This window comes from Heloderma suspectum, chromosome 2 (assembly GCF_057233095.1).
Source record: "Heloderma suspectum isolate Gila_16-S chromosome 2, 16-S_ref, whole genome shotgun sequence".
NCBI lineage: Eukaryota > Metazoa > Chordata > Lepidosauria > Squamata > Helodermatidae > Heloderma > Heloderma suspectum.
The window spans coordinates 193,132,345-193,152,069 of NC_139459.1; the positions used below are offsets into that span (position 1 = coordinate 193,132,345).

The 19,725-nt window shown below is 49.8% G+C and overlaps 1 protein-coding gene across 8 annotated transcripts in view; it reads left to right on the forward strand.

Annotated features, from left to right (window-relative positions):
• Positions 1-19,725, forward strand: part of RBMS2 (RNA binding motif single stranded interacting protein 2) — a 72,069-nt gene that overhangs the window by 45,018 nt on the left and 7,326 nt on the right. For 2 of the 8 annotated variants that reach the window (XM_084837125.1, XM_084837128.1), the window contains 12 exons: positions 99-157; positions 1,367-1,458; positions 3,144-3,301; positions 6,645-6,724; positions 9,232-9,341; positions 9,765-9,811; positions 10,148-10,241; positions 11,961-12,011; positions 12,613-12,723; positions 12,831-12,911; positions 13,990-14,076; positions 15,638-16,508. In XM_084837125.1, the coding sequence (XP_084693251.1) occupies positions 99-157; positions 1,367-1,458; positions 3,144-3,301; positions 6,645-6,724; positions 9,232-9,341; positions 9,765-9,811; positions 10,148-10,241; positions 11,961-12,011; positions 12,613-12,723; positions 12,831-12,911; positions 13,990-14,070 (964 nt within the window). In that variant the 3' untranslated portion in view covers positions 14,071-14,076; positions 15,638-16,508. Of the gene's footprint in view, positions 1-98; positions 158-1,366; positions 1,459-3,143; positions 3,302-6,644; positions 6,725-9,231; positions 9,342-9,764; positions 9,812-10,147; positions 10,242-11,960; positions 12,012-12,612; positions 12,724-12,830; positions 12,912-13,989; positions 14,077-15,637; positions 17,234-19,725 lie in introns of those variants that run through there. The other 6 variants (XM_084837126.1, XM_084837130.1, XM_084837127.1 and 3 more) reach the window with 5 other exon arrangements.

Here is a 19,725-nt window from a genome sequence, read left to right on the forward strand (position 1 = left end):
GGCAGAGAAGGAAGCCTTTGGCATATTTCAGGAAGTTAGTTACTATAGGAACTGTGTTAATTCAATCACTTACCTTTATAACTTTTCTACATCCCTAGATATGGCAAAATTGTCTCCACCAAGGCCATTCTGGACAAAACGACCAACAAATGCAAAGGTAGGCATGCCCTGGATTCTGCTTTGGGCTCTGTGAGGGGAGCATTGTGTCGCGATGTGAGAGGAAAGGAACGTGTCGGACTGGACTCGGAGTTGGGTTGCCTGGGTTCTGCTTGTGGGTTTTCAGAGGGAAAGTCGGGAGCCGGAGTGTTTCACTACATCCTTTTCCTTGCTTGCAGCGCTCCTAAGATGAAGCCCCCCCCCCCCCCGATTGCCTTTCTTTCCCAGTTTTGTGGCTCTGCAGTCTCAGGGGCTTCTTCACTCTGGAAACGCAGCTGGGGCAGGGGAGAGGCGAGGATCAGGCTTGGATTCTAGAGCCTTGTTTCCGGGGGAGGCTGGGTCTGGTCTGGGAGGTGGGGATGGGTTATCTGTGTGGGAGGGCGGTGCTGGTGCGGGGTGGGGAGTTGCATTCCTTGCGTGCCAGACATTGCTGAGTTGCTGAGGTGGGAGGGGGAGGAGCATCCATTCTGAGTGGAGGCTTGGACTGGGAAGGGGAGTCCCTCCTCGCTTGGCAGCCAGAGTGAGGCAGACCTCTCCCTCCCACCCTGGCTTTCCTGCCAATATTGGTTAACCAGCCAGGTAACAATAGCTTAGAAACAATAGCCCTCAGAATTCATGCTGACTGTGGTGTGTTGCAGAGTGTCTTGCTATAGGGTAGGGGTGGGGAATGTGTGGACCTCCGTGTAGGGTAGTGGTTCGAGTGTTGGACTGGGACTCAGTCCTGTGTTCTAGTCCCCCACTCGGCCATGAAGCTCACTGGGTGACTTTGGGCCAGTCACTGACACTCAGCCTAACCAACCTCAGAGGGTTGTTGTGAGGATAAAATGGGGAGGAGGATCAGGTACTCTGCCTTGAGTTCCCTGCAAGAGGACAAAAGGTGGGATATCAATGTAATAATAGATAAATAATCTCCCATCATCCCTAACCATCAGGCATGCTGGCTGGGGCTGATGGGGGTTGGAGTCCCAACAACATCTGGAGGGCCACAGGTTCCTCACTCCTGCTGTAGGAAATGTAAACCAGGGGTGGGTATACTGTGTCATAGAGGTGTGGGGATTCTGCCATAGGATGGGCTCAATAAGGCACCCCAACCTGTAGAACTCAGAGTGTGGTTTATACTAAGGGGCCTCCTCAGTAAGCCGTTGCTCTGCCTTAGAAGCAGACTCCCCGAGGTCTGTCAGCCCTCACTTTCATCTCCTTAATCCTACAGGCTATGGCTTTGTAGATTTTGACAGCCCCACAGCAGCCCAGAAGGCAGTGACTGCACTCAAAGCCAGTGGGGTACAGGCCCAGATGGCCAAGGTAAGACTTGTACACCAGCCCCAGGGAGGAGGGAGGTTGCACCTTACTTCACCATCCGTGAGGGCACCCTCTGGTCTAGAACCATGTCATGGTTAAAAATCCCAAGCTACCAGCACAGGAGCAGCTTCACCCAGCTCAAGAGAGGCCTTCCCCAAAGCCAGTTTGCAAGTACATTTTAGTGCCCTTTGTGCATTACAGTGGTGTTGTGGGAGCCGTTTTTCTGTGGGTTCATTCTACCCACAGCGCTTCTGTAATGTTTAAAGGGCATCTTTGATACTCCGGAATATGAGGAGTCGGGGAGGTTGCTGGGAGGAGTTGCCCCAAATGCATATCACTGGTGAGTTCTGTAATAAACTGAGCTTTATACTCAGCTCCTTGGGGGTTCAGGCAACCAGTTTGCCCCAAGCAGAGCAAGGACAACAGCCCACATTCTAATGTGTCCCAGTGTTGTATGAGAACCAGACCTTGGCTGGGACTCGCACCTCCCTTAGGAACGTAAGAAGCTGCCATACCAGGTCAGATAACTTGTCCATCTAGCCCTGTACTGTTTACCTTGACTGGCAGTGGCTCTCTGGGGTCTGGGGCAGAAGAGGGTCTTTCCAATCACCTACTATCAGGACCTTTTAAAAAACTAGGCCATGGATTGAAGGTGAACCTTCTGCAAAAAAAGCATGTACCTCACTCTCCCAATGCATGTATCTATCTACCTTAACACCACTCATTTGGGTAGTTGAATCCATGTACAGCCCCCCGCCCTATCCCTTCCAGCAGGGAGAGGGCCCCCCCCCCCACTCCAGACTAAAAAATAGAGAGCTCCCTCATTGGCTGGTTCCTCCAGCTGGGAACTCTGGCCACCTTCACAGGCCTGCCTGCTGTTCTTAGCCCAAGAGAGGCTACACCGTTTACTCGGCAAACATTGTATACTGCTGTATTCCATCAGTGTTTCCCTCGGCTAACATAGCACTGCATGCATATGCATGCACATGTATCTTTAAACATCTGTGTGCAGGTATTTGGGAACCCTGACACATCTGGGATTGGATCCAGATCCTTGGTTCAGCCATCCTTGATTCCACCTCCCCCCTCCAGGCCCCTGTGCGCCCTCCAAATCTGCTCCGGAGTGTTGGGGGACCCTCCGGAGCAGATTTGGAGGGTGTGCCAGGGGCTGCAGCAGAGGAGAGAGGATACAGAAGTCCCGTTCTGCAAGCGGTGTCCTTCCCCTGGCGGAACCAAGGATCTGGATCCAACCGATGGAATTGAAACAAGCATGCACAGGTGTATATGTCATCCATGCTGTGCACTTGCCGTGGGGAACGCTGATGTATCACTTGTGTGCACACAGCAACTACATTTGCCACATCTGCTGCCCGATTTGCTCTCCCAGATCTTGGGTCCTTTCAATCCTCATAAACCCAAAGGCTCAGCCCCAACTTCAGCATCCCAGCCATGCGTTTCTCCCTAGGGTTGGCCGGAGCACGAACTGTGGTTGTGGACTGAATCCTGTGTTTTGAGTTCTTCTTATATATGGAGAGTTTTCATTAGGTACTGAGGTTGGGAAACAGCTAGTGTGGTAAGCTGAATCAGGCTATGGCTTTGGGAAGAGAAGGGGCTGTCTGAAAGGAATAAGTCCCTAGGGATGGGATGGACTATTACTAGGCAACCGCCTGACTTCCTTGTTTCCATAGCAACAGGAGCAGGATCCTACCAACCTCTACCTGTCAAACCTGCCTTTGGGCATGGATGAGGCTGAACTGGAGTCGATGCTGAAGCCGTTTGGACAAGTCATCTCCACACGCATCCTACGCGATGCCAGTGGCACCAGCCGGGGAGTTGGCTTTGCCAGGTCAGGAAGGGTGGACGGGGCAGGGTGGGCATCTTTGTACAGTGACACACTGCCCTGCGCTCCAGTCTTTGCCACAGCGGTGGCAACTTGCACGGTTATGCGGCCTAATGCAGGCAGATCTGTACACTCCTCATTTAGACGTGCATCCACTTGTCTCTGTCATTGTGGTCCTCTGCTCCAGCAGAGACCTGGAGATCATTGTCTGCACGGAGACCAGCACCCCACCCCCCTGCTGCAAGGATCAGAGTCTTGACCAGACTCCTTTGTCTGTGCATTTGTTTCCACAAGGGCTTTTGCCCAGAGGCTGTCTTGGCAAATGCTCCCTTATACATGGAGCATTTGCAAATATGCTGAGTGTTTGCAAATATCCCCTTGCTTCGTGCAGGGGGATGTTTGCATTTCCACTTACACCCTGTTCTATTCCTAGGGCTTAGTGGACCACAGGAAGTTATGAACCAGAAGGCTGGAATTGCTGCAGTTCTCCTTCCCCTTCCAAGTTTGTTGCTTAGAGCTAGTCTAGACATTGCGTTCAGCAAGGGGATCGACATCCCAATAACAGTTTTTCCACACCCCTTTAAAGCATTATATTTTAGTGCAACTCCAGGTTTGGGTTCATACATAATGCTAACCCATAGTATGGATTGTTAAATTCTGGATTGTTGTGTTGTGCAGACTCAGCCCTGCAAACAAACCATGGTTTGTTAACCATGAACAACTCACTAAAAGAACCCATGGTTTGTTGTGGGGTTGTGAACTCTGGGTTGTTTAAGCCATAGGTTGTCGTTAGGTGTGAACCCAGAACAGTGGGTTGTTCATGGCTTGTTTCGCCTGGCTACAGAGGCGGTGGGCAAGAGTGGTCAAAAAAAGCCCAGCCACTCTACATGCCAGTACTACCATGATGCAAAGGCATTTGGGATACAGGGAGGGGACCAGGCAAAGGAGGAGGGAAACAAACAATCCAGGAATTGAAAAAACTGTGGTTTGTTCAGTTATATGCCAGACAAAGCCTGAGTAGGGCAACAAACCATGGATAAAGCATGGGTTAAATAAACCATGAGTTAGTATTATGTGAGAATTAGGTCAAGCTGTGAGGGGGCCGTTGCACTGTGAGTTCTCCTGTCCCATCCCGCCCCCCACTCGTCACCAGATGCCAGTGGCACGCATCACAGATGGGGAAATTCTCATAGTGAGTTGCTCTAAACCCATCTGTTCCTGTGGTAATGGTTACATCTAGACAGGCTCTCAGGAAGAGTGGTAGACAAGGGTCTGGGTAGAACGATGAGGCTTGGAATTAAAAGCTTGTTTGTAGCCTGTAGATGGCCAGCCCTAAATGAGGCAAAACCGAAGTATCCAAACAAAGGAGAAAATGTGGGCACATTTAGAGAGAGTTGGCAGAGTTTGAACAAAGTCTGTGGAGGAGGCTGACTGACTATGGGGGAGCTTCGTCTTTTTGCCTCAAGCAGCAAAGCGGGTGGGGCTGGGCCCGGGTCATGCACATTATCTTCCCTAAGGTCCTACAAGCTCACTGATAGGTATTTGCCAGACCGCAGTAGTACTTTCTGACCTACGTACCCCGAGGCCAGGATGGTCCTCAGCTGCTCACACACACCTGGGCGGACAACCAGCTCAGTTCCACATCCTCCCCTTTGTGTGCTAAGCTAGCTGGGTCCTTCTCCTGTCCTGTCCGACAGTGCCCCCTGCTGGTTTCCATTTTCCACTAGGCAAGGAGTGGCCTTCTCCTCCCCCTGTCATCACCAGCCATGGGTTGTTGTAGTTTTTTAATTGTTTTTAGCAGTGTTATTTTAAATATACTTGTTTTGTTGTTCTAGTTGCATTTGCTTTTAGTGGTACTTTAACATTGTATATAAATGTGTTTTTTAATATTGCATGTGAACTGCTTGGAGATATTTTAATATCAAGCGGAACATAATTATGATAAGTCAATGAATAAATGAATAAATAAATAAGGGAAAGGTGGACTGCACCATTCCCTAACGTAGAATTAGGAATGGTAGGATAATGATGCCTGCTTAATTTTCCATCCCCTGGAGCTGGTGGCACTGAACTTTATTGTTCCTGATGGAATAGAAGAGAAATTAGGACAAATAATTGTTCGGGTGGTGGCGGCTCACATCCTCCCCTGTTAGCCCCCGCTCAGCCCCCCCCCCCCCCCGCACTGCCACATGCTGCAGCTGTCAGTTACACTTCCCCTGACACTGTGGGTACCCTGTCCAGTAGCTCTTCAAAGCTAGCAGGAATAATGAGAGAGTCACGTCAGAGCCAGCATGGTGTCGTGGCGAGAGTGTTGGACTGGGAGCCGGGAGATCCAGGTTCTAGTCCCCACTCGGCCATGGCAGCTCACTGGGTGGCTTTGGACCAGTCGCAGACTCTCAGCCCAACCCACCTCACAGGGTTGTTGTTGTGAGGATAAAATGGAGAGGAGGGGGATAATGCAAGCCGCCTTGGGTTCCTTGCAAGAGGAAAAAAGGCAGGATATAAATGCAACAAACAAACAAACAAATGGGTCATCATAACACAGCAGTGTGCAAATGCAGGCCAGCATTGTGGCAGCTCCTCACAGCACTGGATCTGAGGCACCTGATTGTCTGCAGATGAGAGTGAGTCGTCACAGGTGACTATAGGCAAGTGCTGAATTACAAAACCGAATGGATTAGGTGCTCTTTCTGCTTTCCAGGCCTGATGTTAAATCTTGCACTCTTGGATTCAGTTTGAACAGTCACCCCATGGAAATGTTACTTGGGAATCAGCTATCAGCATAACTTTTCCAAGGGGGATCTGTGGGCATGATCCCGTTGAATCCTGTTCATGGATTGAGTTCTGGCAAAGTCATGTGGGCAGCTGATTCCTGTATAACTTTTCCAAAGGAACACGCTCAAAGAAGCACTTTTAAAATGTAGGTCCTTGAGCGCAAGGAAGATTTTGGTACCTGGATATCTGGTATCAGCGTTCTACCTGGGGTTGCCACCTCCCCACCCGACCCTAGCAGGGCTTCTGTCCATGACAGCCAGAAATTCAACAAGTGGAGCTTTTTCCATCTCTGCACCTCCCTGCTGGGGGAAAGCTTTATCTGTTGTATTTGTCCTTGTCCAATGAGCATGATAAGCCCAGAAGTCATACCAGAAGAAGGTGGCATCCCTCAAAACTCATACATTTCCAGCAGCCTTTCCCTGTAGATGTTCTGTAGGAAGCTCAGGGTAGCCAGGAGTGGGTGGCCTATCGTTAACCTTGCGGTATAGCCAACCACCCCTCACTGCTACATACAAAGGGTGGACCCCTTCCCCATCCCAGCTGCACTGACTGCTCCTTTTCACTTCTTCCCTAGGATGGAGTCTACAGAAAAGTGTGAAGCTATCATCACACACTTCAATGGCAAATATATCAAAACACCCCCTGGGGTCCCAGGTAAGTAGTGCTGTGGTTGTGAGGGTGGTGTGAGCCTGGCAGCAGGAACAAAAGTCAGAGCAGGATGCATGGACTATGCTAGCCAGGAGCTCCAAGGCGGGATTGGGAGCCAGTTTTTACACGCGGCAGAGTCGAGCAATAACTCTTTCCCTGCACTGTCTCATTTCAGAGTGCAGGTGGGAAACAGCATGTTTGGATTTTCTCCCACAAAAGGCCCCAAACTTCAGGACGTGTTATTGGGTGGAAAAAAAATGAGATAGATAATGAAATGCATATATGATGGGGACAGCTATGTTTGCTTGTTTATGTGTCTTCCCCCTGCACACCCTCAAATGGGTAGATGGGTCTTCTTTTTTTACAATAAAACGTGTATGCTGGTGAAGGCAGCTGAACCTGCTTTGCCACTGCTGCCCCCTCCCCGCCGCCTCCGGCCTTACCTTGCTGCACTCTCTTGTTTCAAACACTCTTATTCCCAGCCTGCCTCACTTCTGTATGTCATTGCCAGCTTGCCTGGTAGAAAAAGGCAGTGTGTGTGTGAGTGTGTCTTGGGGTGGGGAGATTAAGGTGGGGGGCGCTTCAGCTTCACCTGTGTGCCCCTTTTGTTGTAAAATGTATACCACCCCACTCCATTTTATATATTAATGGGGCAGGCACATGAACAAAAAGAACGGCTGACCCCATCTAGAGATGTGAAGGCCTGGGAAAAACCCAGAAATCTTTTGGGGAGAAAAAAGCTTTCCTCAACATTTCCCAAAAATCCCTGGAGGAAAAGTGTGTGTATGTGTTTTAGCCTTTCCGTTTCTCTCCCCCTGTTTTTAACCCGAACCCTTCACATCTCTCACCCCATCATACTAGTCTGGCCCCATGCCTACGCCCTGGTGTGCTGTTTTTAATATGCAAGGCATTTCTTTCATTCAGCCCTACCGCCACCCCCGTCACAAATACACCATGCAGCCTGAAGTGGTACAGTCCAAAATAAACTACCACTTGATTTTATCGAGCAGGGGGTTGGACTCGATGGTCTTGTAGGCCCCCTCCAACCCTACTATTCGATGATTGTATGATTTTTACAGTCCAAAATAAACTACCACTTGATTTTATCGAGCAGGGGGTTGGACTCGATGGTCTTGTAGGCCCCCTCCAACCCTACTATTTGATGATTGTATGATTTCATGTATAAACTGGTCCATTAGCATGTTGGCATAGGGCCCAGTGTGAAGAACCAGGACCAGTCTTATTCTGGACAAATAGTGCATATGGGCTGGCATGTAAGGGGTACTGTGTAGGTTTATATTTTCTACCAGTTGTGGGAGAGAATGGAAATTTGTTACAGTTGCCTAGCAACCACAGGGGTGCTAACCATAGAGGTAACAAAATGTAGAGTGGCATACAAGCCTGAATGCGTGGTTCTAAAAGGAAAGCTACCATTGACCCTGATATTCTATGGATGCAGATAGGAGCGTTGCTCTATCACTGCATCTCTATGATGAAAGCTCTGTATACCTGGCAGTGATGTTAGCATGGCAATCAGTTCATTTTAATACTGGAAGTGCTAATAATATCTATGATTGGACTGTATCCTATGCAGGAGAGATCTGGGTGGCGGTAGGTGGGTGAGCATTGCAGCATGTGAAGGGGGGGCATGGATAGGCATGGTCAGGCATCTGCCAAGGGCCCACACCCCAGCAGGGGCCCACTGACAAGAGCCCCCTGGAGTTGCTCCTTCTCGTCACCATTGCAATTGGCTTGTTCACCTGCCTCTTGCTCTGGCCCAGACAGTGGTGGTGGCAAGAAAGAGCAGGAGTAGTGGCCACTGCCTACTTGCTCCCTGGCTCTCTGCCTGTCAAACAAGCAAGTGGTAGCAGTGATGAGAAAGAGGAGTAGTAATAGAAGCTGGGGACAATGGCAGTGAGAAGGTAGACTCACTGAGGGAGGGGGCCTTGTCCAAGAGCCTTCAAAACCCTGGAGCCCTCACAGCCTCATGAGTCCAGCAATACCCCTGGTGCTAATCCCTCTTCTGGTTCAGCCCAAACACAGCTGATAGTCCACTCCACAGATATGTAGCAACTGCAAAGGGTTTCATTATCTCTTGAAACCAGTAAGTGAAGGGATGAAAAAGGAGCCGTTTTTGTCTGGGGCATGAGAGGTGGAGTGAGGAGTGGGACTGGGTGAAGTAACTTCCCCCATGAACCAAAGGAGGAATATAGGAGCTGTAGCCAGGGCTGCAGGGAGGCACAACCATGCTTGTCTTCTTTGGGCCATCACATTTTCAGAGCTGATGCTACTGATCCAGCAAATTGGTGGCAGAAGTGAGGATTAATGAGGACCAGAGCTGGGGTCATGTCTGAAGCAGAATTCAAGTAAATTGTACAGCAGTGGCCTTTAGGTTGGGATTGAAGTGCATTGGCAGAGCCATGGGATTGAGGAACACCAGTAGATCCAGGAACAGTTCAGATCTGGAACAAAAGAGGACCTTGGTATTAACCCCACATTCTCTCCTTCTGCAGCACCTCCAGATCCATTGCTTTGCAAATTTGCTGATGGTGGCCAGAAGAAGCGCCAGAATCAGGGCAAATATGTGCAGAATGGCCGAGCCTGGCCACGGGAAAGTGACACGGTAAGGGGGGTGGGGGTGAGCAGTAGAAAACAGGAGGGGGCTGCAGCGGCCAGGGAGCACCCATCAGCCCAGAACGGTGGCCAACCAGGAGCTCCGTAAACCTCCTATTTCAACATTTTGCTGCTTGTGTGGAATGGCAAAGGCAGAGTGATTGTCATGCACCTGGCTGGCTATGTTATATATGTGGCTGTAGGCTAACCTAGATTAGAGCTACATGCTTCTCTTTAGGGACTCAACTGGCTGCACCAGTTTGCCTGCTAGGCTAGTTGAGGGCCCAGGCTTTCCGCTGGCTAGGGTGAGATTGAAACTTGTCCCTAGGTAGGCATGGAAGCTGTTACGGATTGTTTGAGCTGGGATCCTGGTGTGTCAGGAGAACAGAGGAGGCATGGGCCCATATATGAACTCTTTGGTGTTTCTCTGCAGGGCGGGATGACCTTGACGTATGACCCCACAACAGCGCTACAAAACGGGTATGTCTTCTGCTTCCTCTGTGCCTTCACATCCTTGCCAAACAGCCCCCTCCGTCTGGAAGGGGGCTTCCAGACAGAGAGGTCCTAGTTCTCACCATCAGAAGGTGCTGCACAGCTACTCCACCTTTTCTTACTTAATGGATTTACTGCAGTAAGAAAAATGATGGAAGAAGCAGTAGCAAAACACGAGAGGGTTATGGGTGGAAGATGACGATGCCTGGAGCCCCCATAAAAATCTTGTGAAGAAGCAGAGCGATGGCACCGTGCAAGACTCATCTGGAAGCATCCTCATTCTTTGTGCAAGATTTTAACTCTTTCTCCCCACAACTGCTACAGGTTCTACACAACACCCTACAGCCTGGCCCCTAACAGGATGATTGCCCAGACTGCGCTCTCCCCTTATCTCCCATCACCTGTTTCTTCGTACCAGGTACGCGTCGCACGCATGTGCAGCATTGCTGGAGGAACTTGTGCTGGCATAAATGACAAAATCAGGGAAATAGCTTTCTAGCAAAAGTGTTGAACCTCTTTCTGCCCAACAGCTGAATTCAGTCAGGGGACACATCAGGGGACACATTCTCAGGAGACACATTCCAGTGGTGGCTGAGACCACAGCAAAAGAGGAGGGCAAAAATACCAGCCTATTGTAGCTGAAAGCTCTTTCTGCCCATCACTAAGCCTTAGGAGAGGCATTTCAGCCTTTTAGAAGGGGGGGAAAGACTGTGCAAAAGCTGGAAAACCACCAAATGATCGGCTGTCAGGGTGAAAGGGGGGCAGGAAAGGGGGCACGGCCATCTGGGGGACCCTGGAGGGCTAGAATGGGACCCCAGGAGGCATGGGTTTGGCTCACAGACCTGAGGTTCCCCACCCCTGCTCTATAGAGAATTGGGAAGTAGGTGACTGAGGGTGCATCTCCCTCCTTCCATCTGCATGCATAAATGAAGACTGTATTTGTCTAAGGCAGGCTATATATGATGACAACATTCCATGCAGAACGTTGCTTTGACAATTGGTAATGAGTCAGAGGTGCTGAGAGATGGTGAAGCACTGCGGTTAAGGACCAAACTAGCATGACTGTGGCGGATGCATTAGTTTAAACCCAAGTCTTCCCTGGTCGTGTAAAAAGGGTGTGTGTGGGTGGTCTGATTTCTAGAGCAAACGGGGCATGTGGGAGCTCTTACTCTGCCGGTGGCTTACCTCCTTGCTGTCTCCTCAGATGCTTTTCTCTTCAGCTGACTTCTGACACCAGAAGTGAGCATGGCTTGGGGAAAAGTGGCCGGGCAGGGGTGGTGGGGAAGTGAGTGGCAGGTGCAGGGAGGGTTCATCCACCCTCACCCACTCATTCCTTTTATGCTAAGGGTAGGGACCCCCTTACCCCAGACTTTATATGTGATTGGGGAAGACCTGAGTTTAAACCAGACTTCCCTAACCTAGACACACACCCCCTCCAATATTTTGGACGACAACTCCCATCAGCCCCAGATGGGAGTTGTAGTCTAAAATACCTGGAAGACCCAGGCTGAAGAAGGCAGGTTTAAACAAATGAGTCTACTGCTGCCATGTGTTGTAAGGGCCCAAGAACGTGAGCTATGAACCAGCAAGTCCACGGTTCAAATCTTATTCACTCTAAGCTGTTCTACCCTTTACTGTGTGTTGCCATTCCTCAGTCACAGTAGTTTGCAAGTGCTTTACATGACCTCCTCCTCCTCCAGGGCCTCTCCTGTTGTTTGCAAACATTACAGTGATGTTTTCTAACAAGGGAAGTCTGGCATTTCTCTGAATGGCGGCATGAAACCCCCCTATATTTGCACAGTTCCACTATACCACAGTGCAGCCTAGTGGTTGTGTGATGGAACATATAGAAAAGCAGAGAAAGAAAACCTCTGGAAAAAAACATGTGTAAAAGAGCTGATCTTAATCCCACAAAGAATCTGGAAGCAGATGCCTCGCTAAAAGTGCGGGTTAAAACAACGGCCTCATGTAGAAAAGCCCTCTGTGGCTGTCAGGCTGCCATCTCTCAGCCCCTCCCCCATCAGTGATATGGGAATAACAGCACTGGACTACCTTTCAGTTTCTGGGTTGTTTTAAGCATTACTGAGAGAATGTGTGTGAAATGAGCTATCTCAGTCCTTCTCCTTCTTATCTCTAGGTTCACAGCCCGTCCTGGATGCACCATCAGTCGTACCTCATGCAGCCCACGGTGAGACCCTTTTGTTGCAAATGGCCCCCCTGCAGCCCTTGCCTGAGGGCATTTTCTCAAGGGACACTAAGAAGCCTTTTGGTTGGGAACATGTCACTTGTGGATGCAGGACAGGAAATGGGAGAGCCAATTATAAATCAAATGTACACGCAGGTTTTACTTTACAAATGCAGGCAACACACAAAGCAATTTAAATATCCCTTGAAAAAATGGCCTAAGCCTTGGTACTCTAGGCCCATTCTGGCCCGGTGTGTGAGTCTACACCCCCGCCCCCCTCACCACAGACCAAGTGCCATCTGCACCCCAGAAGCTGAGGTGTCTAAGGTGAACATAGAGAGCCCCACCCAGGTCTCATAATGGGACTATGATAATTGGCATTTCCTGCTTGTTATACATCACTTTCTGATGACCCTGCAGGCTTCTTCTCACCTTGCTTTCCTGTGCAATCTCCCCTTTTGGAGAGGGGATGATTTGGTACTAGGGTCAATAATAGACGTGTCCCTTCCTTCATTGCCCCATTCCCACAATTTTGCCTCTAATCTCTCTCTCTCTCTCTCTCTCTCTCTCTCTCTCTCTCACTCACTACTTGGTTGCCAAGCAGGGGACAGTGCTGACACCTACCATGGACCATGCAATTTCCATCCAGCCCACCTCCATGATGGGGCCCCTAACACAACAGCTGGGCCACCTGTCCCTCAGCAGTGCTGGCACAGTAAGGACCTTCTTTCTCCTTCCCCTTGGTTTCCTCTTCTCTGTGGGGCTCATGCCCTCTATGCCTCCCTCAGCCTCCTGACAGTTCCTCTCCCTCCATTCTACTAGTATATGCCAGCGGCAGCAGCTATGCAAGGAGCCTACATCCCCCAGTACACACCGGTGCCTTCCTCGAGTGTCGCAGTTGAGGTAAGATACCCGTTCATTCTTTCTGTCTAAATTGGGAATGCTTGGCTGGCACCAATTGATACTTCTATCTCTCTATATATCTATCTACCTACCTATCTACCTACCGGAATTAAATAAATAAACACACACACACACACACACACACCCCACAGCTGGGTTGTCCTCTGGCCCATGTTTTATGGACTGCTACCCACAGTGTGAAAAGGCAGTGCTTGCATGCATAGGAAGGTAACTTGGTTCCAGACCCCACTACAGAGAACCATGTGGTGACTTTTGGCACCCTTGTGAAATGTTCTTCCTCATTCTTCAGGAAATATGAAGAGAAGGATCCCACGGCGTGCTACTGCTGGCGCTACTGACTTTGTGCTAGCGGGAACCAACACGTGCACAGCGTCCATCGTGCTTGCCAGTGCAAGGGATTTCCCTGAGAAACCTGTCGCACCAGGAAGCGCTATTGCCACATGCAAGCATGGTTTCCGCTAGTGCCATGGCATTAGTGCTAGCAGTAGTGCCCCACGGGATCCTTCCCAAAGTGGGTGAGATTGTATCTTCCACCAGACCAGCTGACATCGGTGTAGGACCTTCGTTTGCCATTCGTTTCTAACAGGGAGCGTTTCTGAGCTGAGGGCCAGGGACGTCTTTGCGCACTGACTCACTGCCATGCCAGCAGAGACACGTTCAAGGAGCCCTTTAACTCTCTCCTCCCAGCAAGCTAGGCTATGGCGGTTTTCCCTTGCTGCACTTTGCTTGCTGAGTGCTGTGGTGTGAGCCAAGGCATGGCAAATGGGAGAAAGCAGCCGAACCAAGAGAGAAAGGGGAGGGAGAGGGTCTGTGCTAGAGGTGAGGCGGGAAGCCCCTGGAGAGCAAGCTGGCCCCCTGGGCTGCCGGTTCCCTGTCTCCAGGGTAGGAGTCTTGCAAGTCTTTGAAACCTCCCAGCGGCAATGGTGGTTTGAACAGAGGAGTTGGGTCCCCCCACCACGCCAGCTGTCACTGTGACCTTGCTGAGCGTGGTGAGGCTGAACGGGTTGGGGATGAATTGTCTGCCATCCCAGTTCCCCCAATAAGTATTTTGTCACAGGAGAACAGTGGCCAGCAGAGCCACGTGACCGTGGAGTCCCCATCGGATCATGCTGCCTACTCGTATCAGTACAACAAGTAACAGCAGGTAAGGCTGGGTGGGGTGGGGAGGAATGTCACATGTGAGTCTTCTCTCTTCCAGGAGGGGTCTGGCGCTTCACCATCTCCAGGAGGGCCAGGGGCAGAATATGGCACCCTGGCTGGTGCCAGGGGACAGACTACTTGGGCATCGGCCCTGGTCCCACAGGCCTGGGAGGGGTCCGATCAGAGTAGCAAGGGAGAGGAATGTTTAACCTTATAGAAACAACATGATCCGGGCTGATCCCTCCCATCCCCCTTCCGACAGGTACCTCTCAGGTTAGAGGAGCCTGCTTCAAAGTGCGCAAAAGGGTACGGGGGGGGGGGCATTGATGGCCATTTCCCAGCAGCTCACAGAAACCTGGAGTTGGCCCTGGCCTTTGCTGTTCCTCCCTCATCGTTGCGGAGTAGGGCTGCTGAGCTGGAGGGTAGGATGGCATTGGAGAGCAGGGGCAAAGGGGAGATGTTTGCTGGGGGTCCCCATAGCGACTAGGTCATGTCATGAGGTGGGGTGACCCAGTCCCAGCGATTGGGGATAGATTCTACTATGTCCAGTCATGGCTGATTGGGAAACCAGAGCCAAGGTGTGTGTGTGTCCCCTTTTTTTGCTGTGGGGAGAGGGGATGAGCAGCTTGGGAATGGACACTTTCACCTCCCGCAGTCAGTGACATCACAGCATGATCTGAGCGAGTGCAGAAAAAGCCTTTGGGGGCTTGAGTTCTCAGAATGTGGTCAAGGGAGGTGTGATCAGTGCTCGATTTCTAAAAAGAGGGCTGCCGGGCTCGACCCTGGATGAGAGCCTGATGCCTGCTGTGTAATTCCAAGGACCAAAAGAGAGAGGCATGTCACACTGTCACGATGAGCAGGTGGGCAAAGCAGTCCTGTGCTCTCATTACGCCTGGAGGTAGGAGACGTGCTGCTGCTGTGCCAGCAGAACGGCCGCTGGATCCTGTGTGAGAGCCTGAGTGGGGAACAGGTGAAGGGGAAAATAAACGAATGGCTTTAAAACAACAGACACCCCCGCCCCCCCGGTCAGGCATACCTGGAAATGCAGCCAGTGCCCACCAATCAGGGACTGCGCCGGCAGCAATGCCCACACCCAGAGGCAGCCACGGGGCACGCCCTCAGGGCGCACCACTGCATCGCTGCACACAACGCACACAGTGATGTCCCAGTGCCCTGGCCCCAGCAGTACAGGCAGCAGTGAGTGCAGTAGAGCCTGTCACTAGGCATCTCTACGGGCAGGGGTTTCAATCCCCACGTTCCACTCACCTGCACCCTTTTCGAGCACAACACACAAACGGAAGTGAGAGGAGCCTGAGCAGGTACATGGGTAGAGAATTGCAGGCCCAAAGTGTGGGCATAGGCTGCAGTAACGAAGTCTTGTGGCCTACAACTCCCATCAGCCCTAGCCAGCATATGGTGAGGGATGCTGGGAGTTGTAGGCCAAAAGCTCTGGAGAGCCAGAAGCAGCCTACCCCTGAGCTACACACTCCAGGAAAGGTGTGTTGCTTGGTGTGCTCAGATGTACATTTTTTTTAAGTAAGATTCCTTCATCGTTTCTTTCTTAGCAGGGGTATGGCCAGAGATGGGAACTAATACCTGCAAGAGGTTTTTTTCTCCCCTACTTACGCCACCGTTTACGGCAACCTGTAACAACCGTGTGCCCCACTGTTGTATCCGCCGCCCGCCCTCGTAATTTCCTGCATTTTTCATCCCCTCTAGTGTCACCAAGCAGCTCAGCCCTGAGCAATCACTTCGAGGGAGACAAGGTTTTTGTTTTTTGTTTAATTTGTGCTGCATTTAGAAGATGGAACCATTTTTGTTTTTTTGTTGCTGTTTTTCTTTTTGCAAAGAAAAAGGTTGTTTTGTTTTGTTTTTTTAAAAAGGAAATAACCGCAATAGACTTTTGACACCGAGGAACCAAAGGAGGTTAGAGTGGGGGTGGAAAAGACATACCCCTGACCCTTAGATGTACAGATGGACTAAGGACTATTTTAATACGAGGAAAACATTTTTTGGTGTGTGTGCGTGTGCGTGTGTGTTTGCGCGTTTATTTTCTTGTTAACAGCAAAATCAAACGCTTTGGATGCCACAAAATTCCCCAGAGAAGAACAATTATTTTTCTCTTTTGGAAAGATGGCTTCTGCACCTCTGGGAGGGAATTTTTTTGCTCCTTTGAATTTGTTTTGTTTTTCTTTGGTCATTTAAAAGATTTTTTAAAGGACAAATATGCAAAAGTGTTTGAATATTTTTTTGTTGTTTTGTAAGAAAAAAAATGCTCTGAGAAAGCCCCACCTTGCAGCTGTAGGATAAAAATCAATGCAGACGTCTTCTTTTTTCTTCTTCCTTGGGGTGGGAGTGGGGGGGGGGATTTTGCTTTGAAAGGATTATTTTATTATTTCAAGAGGGTAATTTTTTTTCTAAAAAAGACAAATTTACAAAAAACAAAAAAAGGAAATCTACAAAAAAATCTACAAAAAATGGAAATCTACAAAAAAAAAGTTGAACTTTTGACGGCAGCAAGAGGGGTTTGCATAAAACTTGTCAAGTTGGAGGGAGATGATGCGGCTGGTGGCTTTTGACGAACTGAATTTTGTTTTTGTTTTTGGCATAAACTCTGCCCCAGCCAAGAGAGAGAGAGAGAAACAGTTTGCTCCAGACTTCGATTTCTGCCCTCTGTCCTGTCCTGTCCAACGGGACCGGTTCTTGCTGGATGCTTTGGACTCTGATTTGAGCTTCTGCACGGACCCTTCTTTGCTTCCACACGGATCTTCCCCTCGCCTGCCCTGCCCTGGATCGGGGGAACAATAAACTGACTGAGGAATCTGCCTCCAGTGATGTGTCGTCGCTTCCGGACTCTTGGACACTGAATGGACATGTTGCCAGCAGCAGCAGCAGCGCTTTGCCCCTGCCCCTACCCCCGGGACACACACACACACACACACACACAGTGCCTTCTGCCGCCTGCGGTCCGGACTGTGCTGCCGTATGCTCCCTCCAGTTCCTGCATGCCTGCCCAGCCCAGGGGCACAGTGCGTCTACTCTCTTGACAGACCAGTTTGGGGGCAGCTGTTGATGCTTCTGACTGGTGGGGATTGCGGGAGGTCTGTTCTGGTTGCTTTAAAAAACCAACCAACCAGGGAGTGTCTAGCACCTTGCAGGGGATGGTCAAGCTCCCTGTCCCCCTGAGATGGAGATCCTAGTTACTATGCACGTTCCCCCCCGCCCCACCCCCAGCCCTTGGTTGCTGGCTCCCCAGATTCGCAATAGCAGGAGACTATGTGCAATAATCCAGCCCTTCCTACAGCGCGTTTCCCTGGAGAGCCTCTTGAAGGTACCAAGTGCTTTAGACACCTTTGCATGTTCCCCTCCTGCCCTCCCAACCAGATGGTGCTAAAAGTCTTATCCTCTCTTCCACCATAAAATCACCCCAGCCCGGCTGGCATGAAGCTGACCCTTTCACCATGTTTTTAAATGTTGCTTTCCCCCACCCCCTTTCTGGGATGCGATCATGAGAAACCTCCTCCTCCCCTCTCTCTTTTTTTTTTGATGCCCAACCCATACCTTTGAGGAAATAGCTCTTATGCAGCTGACAATCAGGGAGGACTAATTGCAGAGGCCATACGGGTGTCACGTGAGCCAGGGAAAAAGAGTGAAAGGGTGTGTGCGTGTGTGTGCAGGCGTGTGTGCATCACCCATGTGCTGGGAGTTTGTGGTAGGATAGCATTTGCAGAAGGGACCTCTGCATATCTGGGTTTGTGCATTTCTCAGGACACTTGTATTTTCTTTTGTTTTAAATGGCTTTTTAGAATTGTCCTGACCATGGGTGCGATCTGTTTTATCTCCTAAGAGGGAGCATTTGAGGCTTTGGAAAAGTAAGGATTAAATGAGACCCATCCGTCTGCATAGCTCCTCAGGGACAGGCTTGTTTGTAACTCCCTCCCAGCTCTTCTGCTGATGCCCTTGATTGGACTGTCAAGAGAGAGAAGATGGACTGGTGTCCCTCATTGACACCTCAGATATTAGCAAGGAGCGTAAGGCGAAATCTTGGCATAAGCGATTGGGATCCCTGCCTAACAACTGCCTACGGCCAGAATGCTGGTTTTGCACCCGCCACCCCTGGCCTGGAGCTTAGCAGGGCCTGAATTGGATTAGCTTAGCAGGGACTGAATCAAAAGGTGCTGAGCTAAACCAGCGTGCCTTTCTTTGGGCATAGGTGCTCGCCTTCATCTCTAAAGCTTTCTCCACAGGCTGAATTAAGGGGCAAAATGGACTTGTGGTTTCGGGCCTGAAAACTGGGACAAGGGGAGAATTTCAGGGGAGAAGTCAGTAAATGGGGTCCCAATTCCAACTGAATGTGGCCATTTGAGAGGCGAGCAGTGCCAGACAAAGAGGGATTGCCCCATAGAGAGATGGGGATAATTTGCCATATTTACATCGTCATCCCACCACCCAACTGGCAGCTTCCAAATGGGAACAGGAAATGAGTGCTGTGTTATTCTTGTCCTTTTTTTCTTTCTCTATGATGGGCTTACTGCCCACACTGCTATTTCTCTGCCTGTGCTGCTGTCTTGCAGGATTTAAATGTTGAAAAGAGATCTGATGTAGCTCTTGAAGCCTCAACATGTGCCTCACACAGCAGGTCCCTAGGCTGGGCTGTAAAAGGATCCACCCTCGATTAATAGGCTCTAGGTATGCTACAAATACGGACAGAGATCCAAAGAGTACTTTTTGTGGCCACAAACACTTCCAGGTCTGCATCAGGGTTTCATGGTCTCCCACTTCCAATCACAATACACTGCACTGAATCAAGAACAACTTCCCAAGTTTCCGGTGTAGCTTGTCAGGTGGCAAGGGGGAGAATGTTTGCTTTTAGAATTGGGAGGGGGGGAAGCATACTCGGCATATGCAGAGGACGTTTTCTTGGCAAATCCCATTGAAATGAATGGGAGCTGTGCCAGAACATTACTAAGGTCTTCTGCCACTCCCAGTCATTTCAATGGGACTTCTGCAGCTGAATTTTCTTGGAGATTGTACCTCATGACTGCTAGTTCAAAAACTCCAGGCATGTTATGATTAACACAATTGCTAGTAAGTAACTGGTCAGAGAAATCCAAATTTTGAAAAAGAGAAAAGGAGCCTGGATATTCGTGAAAAAACACAGTATATCACAGCCCTTTCTTAAGTTCACTTCTAACTTATTTTAAACTAGAACCGCTTTAAAACTGGAATGTTTGTGTGCATGAGAGTCTCCTGGTTTTTTAAAATCAATATTCATGATTGGAATCACCCCTCCCCCCCATTTTATCTAGGTTTTCTGGTAAATAGGTTTTTATATGTAAAGTCCAATAATTATTTCCAAGTTGAAAATATACTAGATATATAGACATTTGATGTTGGTGGCCAAGGATTTGAAATATTTATTCAGATCCATGTAGGCCTGGTGCCTAACAATTTGATGCGTCTGCCTAGGGAAAAGCCCCAGCCCTCTGACTTAAAAACAAACAACCCTGACACTTATTCAAACACTTGTTGCAACAGCAATGTTTAACTATGGTTAGCACTAACTAGGGTGTGTTGCCTTAACCCTGGTTCAAATTCCAATCATATCGTAAAACTATGGTTTAGCTTCCTGAGCAAAGTTCTGCCCATGTAT